This window comes from Simochromis diagramma, unplaced genomic scaffold (genome assembly GCF_900408965.1).
Source record: "Simochromis diagramma unplaced genomic scaffold, fSimDia1.1 OVJJ01000337.1, whole genome shotgun sequence".
NCBI classification, from domain to species: Eukaryota; Metazoa; Chordata; class Actinopteri; order Cichliformes; family Cichlidae; genus Simochromis; species Simochromis diagramma.
Genome location: NW_024386982.1, coordinates 1,868,540 through 1,884,687, shown reverse-complemented (window position 1 = coordinate 1,884,687; position 16,148 = coordinate 1,868,540). Strand labels below are relative to the sequence as shown.

The 16,148-nt window shown below is 39.2% G+C and overlaps 1 protein-coding gene across 1 annotated transcript in view; it reads right to left on the bottom strand.

Annotated features, from left to right (window-relative positions):
* Nucleotides 1–16,148, bottom strand: part of astn1 (astrotactin 1) — a 424,302-nt gene that overhangs the window by 264,131 nt on the left and 144,023 nt on the right. The window contains exon 11 of the mRNA XM_040039526.1: nucleotides 12,842–12,979. Within this exon, the coding sequence (XP_039895460.1) occupies nucleotides 12,842–12,979 (138 nt within the window). The remainder of the gene's footprint in view (nucleotides 1–12,841; nucleotides 12,980–16,148) is intronic.

Here is a 16,148-nt window from a genome sequence, read left to right as displayed (position 1 = left end):
CAATAACATTTTTAGGTTGTCTAAGTGACTTATATATTACGTTTAACCCGAGCAGCGAAAGTCCACGGTGATCTGAAAATGATGTGCCGGGAGTTGTGCCGTTCTCGGCCGCATCAGTAACCCTCGAGCTCCCGGCTAGCTATCGAGCTGGTGGGTAGCAGACGTCTCCGAAAACGTCGAAGCACTTTTGCAAATATGTGATATCTTGATAAACCGAGCAGATATTTGATGTTTACACAGCTACATTCTCACCTGAAAATATGTTAAAAGTTTATTTTTTGACCCAGAAAGATTAGTATGAGTAATTTTAAAACTTAGTAGCGGCCGCCATTGCCGGAAACTGGAGTTTGGCTGGGCCGCGCTATGAATTCTGGGATATGGTAGGCCACGAAGGACACACCTGACCCATCCTTCAAATTCGGGGAAAAGGAGGACGCATTTGTCAGCTGCATTCGGAGGAGTCTACGAATTTGGACAGCCTTCGGTGCGTCGCTGTGACGTAATCGGTCTACAAATGCGGCCTCAGGAGGATGCAGCCCATGAATTTGGACACGACCATGGAGTCAGCATGGACAGAAACTGTTCTGTCACACACTTGACTTGTTCAGTGTTTTCAATTTCAATTCAAATGAAACATCAGCCATTGTTCCGTTGTAACCTTTTTAAAGTGATTTTTTAGCAGCAGGGAAAATATATGCATTATGCATTAATTCAGACCTTGTCTGAAGTGGTCAACTAAATTAACTTTTCCAATCAATTTCATGAATGTGTAGCATTCAGATTGTTTTAAAAATCAATTCTCAGCAGCAGAGCAGAGAGCTTATGTGATGTTTCTCCCATCTGAAAATCAAACCTCTGGCTCCCTTTCATAGTGCATTTAAAACCGACAGAGTTAGAAGGTATTCTGCAGCCGGAGCTCAAAATCCTCCCCTAATCATAAGGGAGAGACACAATCAAAGCTATTGTACCTGAATTCTAACAAGTTATTTGACTGCAGCACCACAGAAAATGCAGTCAGATAAAACAAAGTTTTGTGAAGTTCTCCTTACCTGAAAATGCGATCAGAGGGTTGTTCTCCCATCACAAGATCAAAACCGCGCTGGAAGATGGTGTAAGGCCAGGGACTGGCATGAAAAAAAGGAAAGAAAAAAGAATAGATCAGAGGAGCAGAAAAAAGGTGAGAGAGAATAAAACTGTGTGTTAAAATCAAAGCCTGCGAAGTGTGAATTTAAAGATTTTAATGATTTTTTTAACCAAACTTTGTTTTAAATAATAAAACTCTGTTATAGTACTTTTTTCATTGCCAGAGCTCACATCACTAACCATGCTGCAATAACCATCCATCTTCTTCTTCTGGCTACTCCCTTTATGGGTTGCCTCCTTCTCACCCTTTCCCCAGCATCGTCTTCCATCACACTGACCCTCTGCATCTCCACCTCTAGTCTTTTTGTTATAACCACCACCTTCCCCAAGTCATACATGATAGCAAGCATTCAGCATCCTTTGCTGTAAATCTGTTTGTTCTGTCATAAATCACCCCTGACCCTCCTCTCACCTACTCCACCCTGTCTGCACTCTCTTCTTCACTACTCTCTACTACTCTATTTGAAAGATTGAACTGTTGAATTCAAATGTAATGTTATGGAAAAATATATGAAATGATTCTTATAAACTTTTTTTACATCACATAATTATTATTATTAATGTTATTTAGGGCGATTGTGGCTCAAGAGTTGGCGGTTCGCATTGTAATCAGAAGGTTGCCGGTTCGAGCCCCGGCTCAGACACTCTCGGTCGTTGTGTCCTTGGGCAAGACACTTCACCTACTGGTGGTGGCCAGAGGGGAATTGTAAAGTGGAATTGTAAAGCGCTTTGAGGGTCTCAAAAAGCGCTGCATGAATGCAATCCATTATTATTTAAACCAACTGTTAACTGTATATTTCTGTACATTTAAGTATTATTATTCATATTGCCACATTCATTGACCTTGTTTATAGGTAATTTCATTGTTTAATCACATTAAAATGTTCCTAATTTAATGTTTAAAAGCACTTGAAAAAGGCAAAATCCCATGTAAAAGTAGGGCAACAAACTGTATTGTCATTACTGAAAATAACCGTATTTCATGTGAAAGTTATTTTCTGGTATTATTCTGGCGCCCCAGCTGCCGGGATATTACTGTTTCTTTAGGATTTTTTTTTACGGTGTGGTTCAGAGCTGTACCCTGATGTAATCCCACAGCCAGCTTGAAACCTTTGTCTCTCATACCACACCCCTCATCGCTGTGTTATTGTCCTCCACCCTCACAAGCTTCATCGCTCCTCCTGACTTCCTCATGCAGTCCTACAGTTCCTCTCTTGGCACCTTATCATATGCTTTCTCTGGCTCCACAAAGACACAGTGTAACTTCTGACCTTCTCTGTACTTCTCCAGCAAAGCTCCTCTTCCTCAGCATGAAGCCATACTCCTGCTTCTTAACCCAGCTTCATCTCTTTCCCACAGCCTCATGGTGTGGCTCACTTATTCCTCTCTAGTTACTACAACTGTGCATATCAGCCTTGTTCTGGAAAATCAGTACCAGTACACTTCCATTCCCCAGGCATCCCACCATAGGTATGTCATCTGTCAATGATCTGTCAGCAATCTTTTATATGACTGGCAGCTTGTTCTGCACCAAATATTCCACATCGATAAGCTGTAAGGAAATCTACAGACAACCGGACACTTTTTTAGGGTGAGGACGATCTAATCTAGCGTTCCCTTCCACAGAGGTGGCGATCCTAGTGACTTAAATAATTACCATCCCTCTTAAAATGGCCTTACCTAGCAAAAATCCCTAATAAATTATTATCTAAAACTGTATTTGGGATCAAATAACATTTTACAACCAGAGCAGTCAGGATTTAGATCTTTTCCCAGCAGAGCTGTAGCATATATGCTTAATTATATTACTGCAGCTCTCCATAATTACCAGTAATGCACTGTACTTTTCATAGACCTATCAAAAGTATATGATTCAGTGGATAATGGCATTTTTAAAACAGGCTCGTTACTTTAGGTTTCTCGCGTTTGTACTCGGAGGTTACAGTAGGAGTGCATGTGTCGCGCTACTTCAGCATCTAGCTATTGCTACTGAAAAGGAGTGAGTATAAAACAGAGTGACACTTTTTAAATTGGCAGGTATATAGAAATGCAACGTTTCTATTCGCCCAACAAACATCAGCACACAAACTATTTTTGCGGCATGTGTGGTCGGCTAAAGGTCCAGCTGCTGGACACAGTGAGAACTTTACTCAGAGATGGAGAAAGACGTGAGGCAGAGAGGACAGAAGGAAGAAGAGAGGTTAGATTAAAAGGTAAAGGACGCTCAATAAACTGCAAATTTAAAGCTTACTTCTACTGTTGTCATTTATAATCACACACTGAATTTCCACAACATGTGTTTTGATAAATTATGTAATTTCATACTGTGATACAAAACTAAGCCTGTACTTTTTTTTTACTTGCATAAAGAAGTAGATTTAGTACTTGGAGTATTTTTTAAAACAAGTATTTGTACTTCTACTTAATTAAAAAATGTCTGTACTTTTACCACCTCTGATTATTGAACATGTACTGTATAATGTGCCTGTCTGTATTTTTCTTTGCTTTGTTTGGACATTGTTCCCAATCTTAGTGAGACTGTTTGTTTAATTAAAGGATTTACTATAATATCCTTCTGAAGAATCAATACTGTTTTAAAAAGCGCACGAAATGCTAACTTCAAACAAACTAACACTTCAACATCCAATTAGCGATGCCTCGATGTCAGGAATGTTCCATTCACTCTCATTATAACTGATTAGGTTATCACATTTCTTTAGATCACATTTCAGTCTGGCAGGAAAACGAGGAACTGTCAGAGCAGTGCTTCAACAGTCTGCTTTGCGAGACATGTTCTGACACTCTGCTCTCATTTTTCTCATAAAGAGATATCTTCTTTCATGAATTACAAACACCTGCATGTTTAATTCATTCTGTGTAATCATCATGAGAAAAGCAATGAGTTTTTACAGCACAGTTGTTATGCAAAATAGCAGACTTGTGAGATAAGACACACCATGAATTCATTGCTTTAACCTTGCTCAGAGCACTCGGAGTAACTACGATTTATTTCTTTATTTATTATTTTTGCCGGTAAACCTCTTGCAAGGTCAATGAGCAGATCATCCAGTAGAGGGGCACAAGTGTAACTACTTGAGATGGTTGAGGATGAAGAACAAAGCAGAGTGGACTGCTGCTTTTCCTCACAGAATCTAAATCAGTAGCTATTTTTTCAGAGGAATAGTGCTGCTGGTGATAAAGAAGAACTGGTGTAATAGCCTTGCCATGAACCTTGGCTTAGCAGGGAAATTGATGACTTCTGTGGAACTAAAAGAAATATTTAGTTTTCAACTTCCCTAACTCCCCTCTAAATTCCCTGGTAGAAAAGGAAGCGAGTTTCCTTCCCTTTCACACTCAACTTAATGTTATCTTACAAACCAATTTTTCCATTATAATTGCCCACTGCTTTATTGTCATTTATTCAGAGGGAACCTATTGAAGAGAGCTTCAGCAGATGATGAAACTAACTGCAAGTTCGAATGCTAGGATATTTTAGAACCCTAATTAAAGTCAAATCACACCCAAAAACTGTGGGTGACACTACTGTGTTTACCATTAAACATCCCACAAAAAAGGAAAAAAGGTTCAAAGCTTTGTTGGTGAGTCTTTGAGGCTACTACAACATTCATTATATCCCAAAGTATCAAAGCGCAGGAAAGAATGATGATCATAATGTCCATTTGGGAGGAAATATTTGGGCGTTTGGATGTCAAAACCAATTTAATGCAGACAGGACAAACATTTAGATTAAAGAAAGAACGATCTGATTACAACTATCTGAAATGCTTTCGCCCAACTATGTCTGCCAAACTGAATTTAGGGTGAGGATAGCACAGGAGAAATGTTAAAGGCTTTTTTATTTCAGGAAACGGTTTCAGTATTACACAATTTTGTTGTACAACAGTGGAACATGCTATGAGCTTTCATGCGGAGATTATTTTAAAGAAAAATTCTCAATTAATTAACGAAACATGCAATTGGTTTAGGTTTTTCATCGGGGAATAAAATGATGATCTCAAAAACTAACACATCAAATGATACACTTACAAGACTCGTGACTTTCCCTAAACTCTTTTACATGTTTCATTACATCCCATGTGCAAAATGTTTCTGGTGCTCAACATTAAAAAGGAGTCATCCCCTCCAGGCATTGAACATGGAACAATACGATCACGAGATCTCTCTCTCTGTAAAACAAGGTGGTGTTTGATGGGAAGGAAGTCCTAAAAGTTTCAGCTTTTCTGTTGGATTACAGTTTTCCAGATTCAGATCAGATTATAATCTTTTAATTGGCACTGACAATGGATCCAAACACACTTATCTAATTAGAACGACAGACGACAGACAATTAAAACGGTTATCTGACGTAAGTGATGTTATGGTCAGAACACCATCGCTTTATTAAGTCATTGGAATGACTTACCTTGTTTAACTTAAATACTAAAATTCTCACCAGAAAAGCAAAACAAACAGGTTAAAATACAGTTAATTATCCTGATTTTATTAAGAGCTTCTGCTGAAGTAGTTCTGCGTTATGTAACAAACACACTGGATTAAAAAACCAAAAAAGTCACACTGGTAACGTTGAACAAGGATGTGGTGGGACGCACCTGCACGGCATCCGCAATCACGCCCGCCGTGTTAAAACACGGGGACTCAGGGGTTGGTGTGGGGTTGTGGTGGTGTGATGCAAATATTAAATAAAGATGGCTCAAAACATGGATCTGTGGTCCCGTCGTGCCTTAATTCCACCACAAAGAACATGTCATATATTTATAGCGACAGCTGCCTGCTTTTGAAATATAAACTGAATGTAAGCCTCAATTATTGGAACCATTAACATGAATGAAACGGTTATAAGTAAATGTGTGATTAAATGCCAAGTTATACCCTGCAGTGGACTTATTTTTGTTCAGACAGGGAGGTGAAACTCACCACCAACAAATGAAAGGAAAAATATAGCGTCTTTCTGAATATGACTTCCTAATATCATTGATACAGTGACAATTACAATGACAGCTGATTGGCTCTCATACAACGCACATAGAAATACAGGGAGTGCAGAATTATTAGGCAAATGAGTATTTTGTCCACATCATCCTCTTCATGCATGTTGTCTTACTCCAAGCTGTATAGGCTCGAAAGCCTACTACCAATTAAGCATATTAGGTGATGTGCATCTCTGTAATGAGAAGGGGTGTGGTCTAATGACATCAACACCCTATATCAGGTGTGCATAATTATTAGGCAACGTCCTTTCCTTTGGCAAAATGGGTCAAAAGAAGGACTTGACAGGCTCAGAAAAGTCAAAAATAGTGAGATATCTTGCAGAGGGATGCAGCAGTCTCAAAATTGCAAAGCTTCTGAAGCGTGATCATCGAACAATCAAGCGTTTCATTCAAAATAGTCAACAGGGTCGCAAGAAGCGTGTGGAAAAACCAAGGCGCAAAATAACTGCCCATGAACTGAGAAAAGTCAAGCGTGCAGCTGCCAAGATGCCACTTGCCACCAGTTTGGCCATATTTCAGAGCTGCAACATCACTGGAGTGCCCAAAAGCACAAGGTGTGCAATACTCAGAGACATGGCCAAGGTAAGAAAGGCTGAAAGACGACCACCACTGAACAAGACACACAAGCTGAAACGTCAAGACTGGGCCAAGAAATATCTCAAGACTGCTTTTTCTAAGGTTTTATGGACTGATGAAATGAGAGTGAGTCTTGATGGGCCAGATGGATGGGCCCGTGGCTGGATTGGTAAAGGGCAGAGAGCTCCAGTCCGACTCAGACGCCAGCAAGGTGGAGGTGGAGTACTGGTTTGGGCTGGTATCATCAAAGATGAGCTTGTGGGGCCTTTTCGGGTTGAGGATGGAGTCAAGCTCAACTCCCAGTCCTGCTGCCAGTTTCTGGAAGACACCTTCTTCAAGCAGTGGTACAGGAAGAAGTCTGCATCCTTCAAGAAAAACATGATTTCCATGCAGGACAATGCTCCATCACACGCGTCCAAGTACTCCACAGCGTGGCTGGCAAGAAAGGGTATAAAAGAAGAAAAACTAATGACATGGCCTCCTTGTTCACCTGATCTGAACCCCATTGAGAACCTGTGGTCCATCATCAAATGTGAGATTTACAAGGAGGGAAAACAGTACACCTCTCTGAACAGTGTCTGGGAGGCTGTGGTTGCTGCTGCACGCAATGTTGATGGTGAACAGATCAAAACACTGACAGAATCCATGGATGGCAGGCTTTTGAGTGTCCTTGCAAAGAAAGGTGGCTATATTGGTCGCTGATTTGTTTTTGTTTTGTTTTTGAATGTCAGAAATGTATATTGTGAATGTGGAGATGTTATATTGGTTTCACTGGTAAAAATAAATAATTGAAATGGGTATATATTTGTTTTTTGTTGAGTTGCCTAATAATTATGCACAGTAATAGTCACCTGCACACACAGATATCCCCCTAAAATAGCTAAAACTAAAAACAAACTAAAAACTACTTCCACAAACATTCAGCTTTGATATTAATGAGTTTTTTGGGTTCATTGAGAACATGGTTGTTGTTCAATAATAAAATTATTCCTCAAAAATACAACTTGCCTAATAATTCTGCACTCCCTGTACATACGTTTTTGGGAATAACATCTCAAAACAATGCAAACACATATAAATAAAGTATTTCCAAAATTCTTACTGATTTTTCATTCAGTCATTTTAATTGCTAATCAGTAGGGACTCATCCCTCAGCCAGTGAACATGACATATTGACAAATTATAATCAAACACGTGTGAACACAGTTCAAAAGAGTGCAACAGCATGTTCAAGAAGGTGCTAACATTGTTCCCTTGGCCTCTGGGGAAGCTGAGAGGAGCCTTCATCGGATCAGAGAAATGACACATTTACACAGCAATAAACTGCCAAATGACAATGAAATGCTGAAGAGTGAGATATAATTAAAGAATGTAAACATAGCAAAGGGACGTAAAGAGGCTAAATATGGATACATTAATTGTAAATGTGAGTGGCTGAATGAAGAAAGATAACTGCTGAGCTGGTGACAAATAATTCCTTAGAGGTGTTCAGCGGTGTACAAAACCTTCCCATAGTTTCTGCTACCGCAGCCAATTTGATGAGAAATGGTGGTTCCTACAATATTGCTTTAAATGAAAAACACTCAGAGTAACCTGGTGACAGAATTTCTGGGCTCTATACCTCCATCTCTGCACCTTATTCTTCTCTTTATCCATATTTTTCAGGCATTTAAAAAAACCTTTTAAACAAACAACTGTGTAAAATACTTCAGAAAGTACTTCTCAAAGTGCCAAAGAAATGCAGGAATACTGTGTCCCCCACATTTCTGCATTTCATCTCACTGCATATAGATGCTGCTTCCAGCGCTGACAATAAACTCTAACACTAAACAACACTGAACTCCGACATCATATCAATGGTTTCTGTCAGTAACAAGCTAAAAATATACATATGTCCACTTCCTGTTCTGATAACTAATCCTTTCAACCAGCTGTGGCTCAGGCAGCACTTTTAGTTAGTAAAACACTCACAGCTGGAGTCTTACATTCGTATGTGTCTATACGTCGCTTTCATCAAATTGGTTTTGTACGCCTGCAACAAACACCCAAATATTTTCTCCTGATAATTAATCCTTTTTCTTGTTCAGTGTGAAATTCATTGAAACAATATGATAAATAATCACAACAATCCTCTCAGAGCCACATCAGTATAATGAACCAAGTCAAATGACTTTGCTTCTATTTAAAAAAGAAATCACTAAGCGTGAAAATTCATCAACCTCAGTGGCTGACAGATTTAATAAATGGCCTTTCCCCATTGGTATTCAAGCGATTCAGGCACATCAGGCAAGTGAGGTCTTTTGGGCATGTCCTACCAGGACCACAGAGGGAGACCCCAGAGGTGGCCCACGGCAGCCCGGAGAGTTTATATATGCCCGTTGTCTTGGGAACACCTTGGTGTCCCCCAGGTCGTTGCCTGCTTTAGTGGGAATCTGACAAATGTTGTTCTTGTGACAGTGTGTTCTTGTGATTGTGTTATAAATGGCCGTCACATCGTCTTCTGTCATCTAAAGTTGTTATTCTCTTACTGTTTGACAGATGTATGGTTTTCCATTCACATGTATAGGAACACAGAAGCCAAACTTTTTCACTGTATTCTTTTTAGTGACAGTAGAGTAGCCCAGGGGTGTCAAGTTCTATCTGTCTTCCTGCCATTCAGCCTGCTGCTCAACCACTTTGATCCAGAAGGTAACTGAAACAACTGCTGTTAAACTGCAAAGCGATTCAGTTCAGGCATTCATGGTCCTCGCAGAATAAAATCTACTGACATCTTCTGTTTTAACTCCAGATTGACACCTTTGTGATTTTTTTTTCCTTTAGGAAGTGGCTTGACAGCGATCACAGATGACACATCATTCATTCAGCATGGGTCATCAGGTGGGCAGCTGCCTTCGTGGATGTCTCATTAACTTAAGAGCAGTATATCAGATGACTAAATCACCTGAGGGCTAATCCATAATCCCTGTCATCTTAGATGAACACCCTTCATATCCAGCCACAATTTTATTTTATGCCGAAATCTAGTTGGCCCTGTTTATCAATAATGAGTTGATATTTTATGCAATCAATAACAAATGTACCCTATAACTATGATACACAGAAACATGTCTGAAGGAGTTTTCATGAATGAAATTAATCAGTTTTTCTTTACATTTCTGAACTCTTTGGGATTAAAATATAAAAAAAGCTCCCTCTGTGTTTATGAGGCTTCACAAAAATGCTGATAATCACCTGGTGAGTCGAACTTTACCTGGTATAATATCACAGGGAAAATAAGTAAAACAGAGCAGAGCTTTACACTGTTACACACTAACTTGTTGACACTGAATGTTTCAGCAGACACTAAAGGACAATAGCCACTAATGACCACGTGGACCGACCTCTTCTCTACAAACTAATCCTGTTCCGACATATTTTTTCTAAAACATAATAAATCATGTTAACTGTTAATCTGGGTGAATCTTAAAGCTTTCCACCAACAAGCGAAGTCGGTTCTGCATCAAACTAATTACTGGTCTGTCCTTCAAGTAGAAGTGAGCAGCAGTCTTCATGCTCGAGGTCTACAGAGATGATCTTACAGAAACCTGATCAGTAATACTGTTGATTCAGTCTTATGTGGATATTTTTTATCCGTGCACCAAAAGAATTAAAAATATATTATTACCTAAACTCTTGTCTTTGTGTCATATGTCTAAGAGGACCAGGGATCTTTTAGAGTAAATATTTAGACTTTAAACACGTGCAAAAAGGTTACTGTGTTTTTGTTTTGGAATGTAAAGTGTGAATCTAAAGGGCTCGTCCATAATATACCACTTATGACAAGCACTGCTTGTACTACCGTCTCTTTCTGTCTCTCACTTTCTTTCTTTCTCTGGAAAACACGTTAAATAATTAAAAACAAAACAAGTGTTCCAGCAGAAAAGATTTTTCGTTGCCATTAACTGCTCTGAAATTACCAGACTAATCGGTGCTGCTCTGTTCTTCACACAATTACGACTCTCAGAAAATTAATCTGAAATTATTTTGAACATTTAAAAGTTTTAGTCATTTTCATTTTCAGAGAAGAGGATGTGTTATGTTGGGGTCTTCAATGCACAATAAATTTTATCTGGACAAAACAGAGCACCAAAGGTCACTAACTTCAGGACACTGGTGGAAACTTTTCTCAGGTTCCTTATTTATCCACCAAAAAACTAAATCAAACAAAGAAATGACTAAAAGAGTTCACTAGATACTGAAAGATGCGGTGAAATTCTGCCCTGTACTGGTCATATTTGAGCATACCCCTGACTAATTTAAGTAACTTAAATAAATGTAATTAAATGGGACATAACTGATCATATAGAGCATTCTCATTCCCAATGCGTAACATACCGACGATTTGTCACGTCCTGAGGGGTCTCATAGTAATGCGAAAGGTAACCTCCCATGTCCCTATGTTACGCTCCGGATTGTGGATGGAATCCAATCGAATGACGCTCCCGGTGGTAACACACTCCAGCCGTAGATTCGTAGACTCTCATGTTTCTGAATGCATAACATATAGACGGGCTGGGTGCCCAAAAGTGTAACATACCGACGATTTGTCACGTTTTGGGATGAGAACGTGTTGAACAGAGAGCCTCATAGTTTGGCTGGTCAATGAAGCATAAACATAAACGCTGAAGGCTCAGGCATACGGAAAAATTGAAATTTGATAATTGGATTTATTTTAATTAGTTAGAAACACAGACTATAACAGAAATAGTCTGCTCCACTATATTTATTTTATTATAGGAGTCTAACTTCTGTTTTTTATAAACACATGGCTTCCTTGTTATGTAGACATCTCTTTCTGGACTAAACCTCTGATCCAGCATGGTTACCTTTAGCTCCACCCCAAAGTTGCCTATAAAAAGCACAGAATGACTGCACACCCCCGTCCCATGTCTCCAGTGAAAATCTGTTTGCCAGTAAGCATTTTTGAACAGAACAGTACCCAACCTACACTACACACAAAATAAAAGCATATTTTAAATAAACATTGAGATATTTTCTTATCCATCTTATTCCATCAGTCTGGAAGTTAATGTGATTTTTAAGTGAAGCACAAACCACACTCTGAGAGCGAGCTCTTTCAGATACGCTCATGTGTCTGTGCTCATTTGCACCACTAGCTAACTTGCTAAAAGCTAGCTAGAGCATATACTGGATCCAATGATTTGGTTTTTGCTTTGTGTCCCGGACAGATTACATTGCTGCACACATCTCCGGTGATCTGGACCAGAGTAGGATCATCGTGGTTGTTAATCCACAGCTGTTGTAGATGGTCAAGATAACAAGCCAGTGAGACATGTTTCCTGCTTGCCGTGTCAGTGACTGTCGAAATAACACAAATTCTTCAGCACTACCTTAAAAATCACCTTTTATGGGTTGGGTGGGTATGTTCTCGATTTAACCCCCAATCCCAACCCCAAGTAGCATGTCTGTCCATTTCTCATTAGACATAAAGAGAATGCTCAGGGGCATTGCTTCCACTGTGTAATACATGTCATCAGTTGAGCCCGGTTTAACTCTGCAGCACTGTTTTGGCTCATTTACAGCTCTCTCTGCAGCCCACAGTCACTGCACACAGAGTAGATTTTCTTTGGACTTATGAACCATTTAACAATTCAAACGCTCTCAGTGGCTTTGAACTGCCAAGCAATTCTTTCTTTTTAAACTTTGGCATTTTCTCCTTTATTCATAAATGTTTTTGTGTTAGACTGCAGAATCGCATTGCCCTCTGAATCACGACCACCTCGGCAAAATCCTCAGAGGCCTGATTAAAACTCACAGCAACAACAATGAATAAAAACAAATGCTGATTACGTGAGGATACAAAACATGTCAGAGAGTTGATGAGAGATAATAATAAAAGTCTGTTTTTACTAGAGTCGACAGAAAGTCTTTGCAATCCTTCAAGTGCAGCATTAAGAAGAAACTCCTTCAGGTACTTTTCAGCTTGGTGCAGCGGTCAGCAAAATCCTACCCTGCTTCACTGCTCGATGACTCCTTTTATTTCTTTTTAGTTGGACTGTCATGACTCCCAAAGTAACACTGAAGAAAAGTGCAGTGCAGAAAATGTCTCTCACCTTACATCTACCGCATCCTCCATGACTGTCATGTCTGTCTTGCATTTGGCTGATGGGTTGATGGCGAGCTCAGCAGGGGGGATGACAAAGCTTTTACTTAATGGCAGCCACATCCCTTCTCCTAGGGTGTACGTGAATCTGCAAGAGGACAAGAAAAGTAGATGAGAGTGTAAGGTAGGGTTGTAGGTTTAGGCTTTTCGGGGGAAAATAGATCATTAAGGCCTTTGAGACTGTTGGCAGCCCCTTTCAACTTCCAGCTGCTAGGAAATTACCCAACCAGTTGGCGAGAGGCTGCTGGAAGTTGCTGACTTTTGCTAGGCGAAACTGTTTGCAAAGAAACAAAATGTTCACTTGCTCCCTGATATATCCCGCCTATTAACAGATGCAATGATGAAGAGCTGATTAGTGTTCTTCATTACACCTATGATAATTATCAAGCAAGCACAGCGTGTCCTTTGAAATGGGTTTATTTTGTCAACAAAAACAGAGTTTAGCCGGTGTTCATCATGTTGGTTTTGCCCTGTAACAGGTTCTACTTACAATGACATCATTATTTCAAATTTTGGCAAAACAGCAGTCTAATCATATATATGAGACAAAATACCTAAGAATAATAAAAGTAAATAATAATAACAGTAATAATAATATGATGATGATCTCATAAATGCTGTTTCTTTACATAGAAAAGCAAATGTAGAGAATACTACTTTTTTTGAATTGTGACTAAAAGTCATGAGAGTTATTTGAACTGACAGCAGTTGAAATCCTGTTTCTGTGAAGTGTTGAATGGCGAAAGGTTACTACAGTTAAACATGTTACTAAGTAGTTCATGAATGGCAACTGCAATGTCTTTTTTGATTTGTGTCTACGAAGGTGTGCAAGCCTTACTTTGCATATATGATCGTATTTGTAAGGTGTTATTTGGTTTTAGGCTTCTAGTCCTGCAAATCTGACTTTTACAACAACTGAGGGATAAATATTTACAGTATATGAAACTTCAGCAGCACAAACGCCAATAGTGAATTTGAGTGAAATGTTATTTCCAAGCAAAGAACAAAATCAAGAAGTTAAAGATCTACAGTCATGGTTCTGGGTCAGCTTGATCCAGCATTCTGAGTTTCGTGGGTTTTGGTATTATTGTGTATTATGGTTTATGATCCGATTCTCTGGTTGTGCTGTTTTGATTATTATTATCTGGTGTTTAATTCTTCTTAAGAGTTTTGTTCTTAGGTTTGGATTCTGTGCTCCCTCTGTTCAGCGTCCAGTCTGTGCCTCTGCGTCCTGGTCCTGTGTCTCTGTGACTGTACATACGTGTCGTATTTCCTGTTTTACTTTGATAGTCTTTGTGCGATGTCAGAGTGTCTACTTTTGCTCCCCTCGCTGTGTCTCCCTCCGGTTCCTCGTTTCCCTCTTTGCGTGTCGTCGGATCGTCTGCATTGCTGCATCTCTCCTGTGTGTCATTCCCTCCGTGTCTCAGGCTTCAGGCTAGTTTTCCCAGTATAGGTTTTGTTTGTTCTCTTCTAGTTTTCCTTGCCGTTTATTTGTAACATCTGCTCAGCCATAAATAAAGGCTCATTCTCTGTTAACATCCACATTCATCTCCATTGTCTGCGTTTGGCTCCTTTCTAATCTACACGCTTGGCAAACCATGACATCTACATTAGGCGATAATAACATGGTTTTATACTTTTAATAGTAATATTCCAGTTATATATGTCTTTACTGACATGTTTATTGTCTAATGTTTAAAAGCTTAACACACAGCTTATGTGGTCATTTTTGGAATTGTCAAGTGATTCTTTATATTTTTATTTGGGTTCTTGCTGGTTTTTTTTACCATTAAGCAGAAAAAAACGTTGTATTATTTATTTACATGGTTAGGCTGAACTCGATGCAGCAGTAGTCTTTTAGGTTCTGCATCAAAAAGTTAGTGAATGTTAAAAGTATAAAGGCACAAAAAGTTAAAAAGAACTGCAGAAGTGAGGGCTGTGTTGGTTTATTAAAATCTGAATAGAAAACTAAAGATTAAATAGAGACATCGAGGATATAATGGTTATCCCAGTGACTTATTACTGCACAACTTTAAAGTTGAGGAACTTAAAGGAAACCCGAAACAGAGGAGAATGCCCCAAACTGAAAATGCAGTGTCTAAAGACTTTCCGTGGATGATTAAACCTCTAAACTTTAGACCCTGAACTTTTAAACGACTCCCATTAAACCCTGCATGTCTTATTAATGCTGAGTTGTCAAACTTGTTCCCAAAGTTTGAAGTCTCAAAGGCAAATTGCAATAACCTTCGTATCATCATCATCAGGGCATTTCTCACAAACCTTGGAAATCCACCAGTCAGTGTTTCTGACTAATGGCATCATGTTTGTTACAGGTTATTTATTTTACCTTTCAGCTAAGTTATCCTTTTTGCATAACTCTGACTTGAGCAGAAGGGCACCGAGTTAATGGACAGACTGCATAGCAAATGAGGCACTCGGGCAAAAAAGGGCCCATAAGAGTTTCCCCCAAGACAAAACAGGGCCATAAATCTGTAAACAACAGATGGTTGGAACAAGGGCTTTAAAACAATTCTTTATTTGTGAGTCAATGGACATCATCAGTCTTTAAACACTCTGCAGATGAAATGTAATGCTTCAAGTTTTAGTTAAACAGCGCATGCTGATTAACATCAAATGCATTATTAGTGCTGATGAATAATTCATGGATACTTGTAATACAAAAAGGGGGGACTTGTTGATTAAATAGTTAACAGGCATTTTTCTGCAGACTAAACATATTTCCTCATTTACAATTGTTCAATTTGCATTTAATAAAATGCTAACGTAGCATAAGGAAAGGGCAGTGAATTGTGGGCGCTGCATGCATTACCAGTCGCTTTTAGAAGCGAAGGATTAAATCACTATAGAAATGGAACACTTCATTATATCCACCCAATTACTCCCTTTGTTCCAAAGTTTAAAAGATTTGAGTGGATCAAAGTGTTGTTGCCTGTTTACTGCAAAACACTTGGCTGTAACAAGTTAGTATAACATGGAAGTCCATTAAAATAGTAATATTTCCATATTGCTTCTCACTGTTGCGCTGTTGCTACCTCACATTTCTCCTGCGGGACTGTGTATAGCAGGAGTGCTGAAATTCCCTGTGATGCGGTATGACGTATATGGGTGACCGCAGGACAAATTAGCAGCCACTTAATGAGCGCAGCTTCATAATGGACAGCTGGGGACTTGTGTGCTACTGTACGACTTATTTGGTCCAACCTAAGAGAAAGTGGTGGTGGAAAACACTAAGAGGC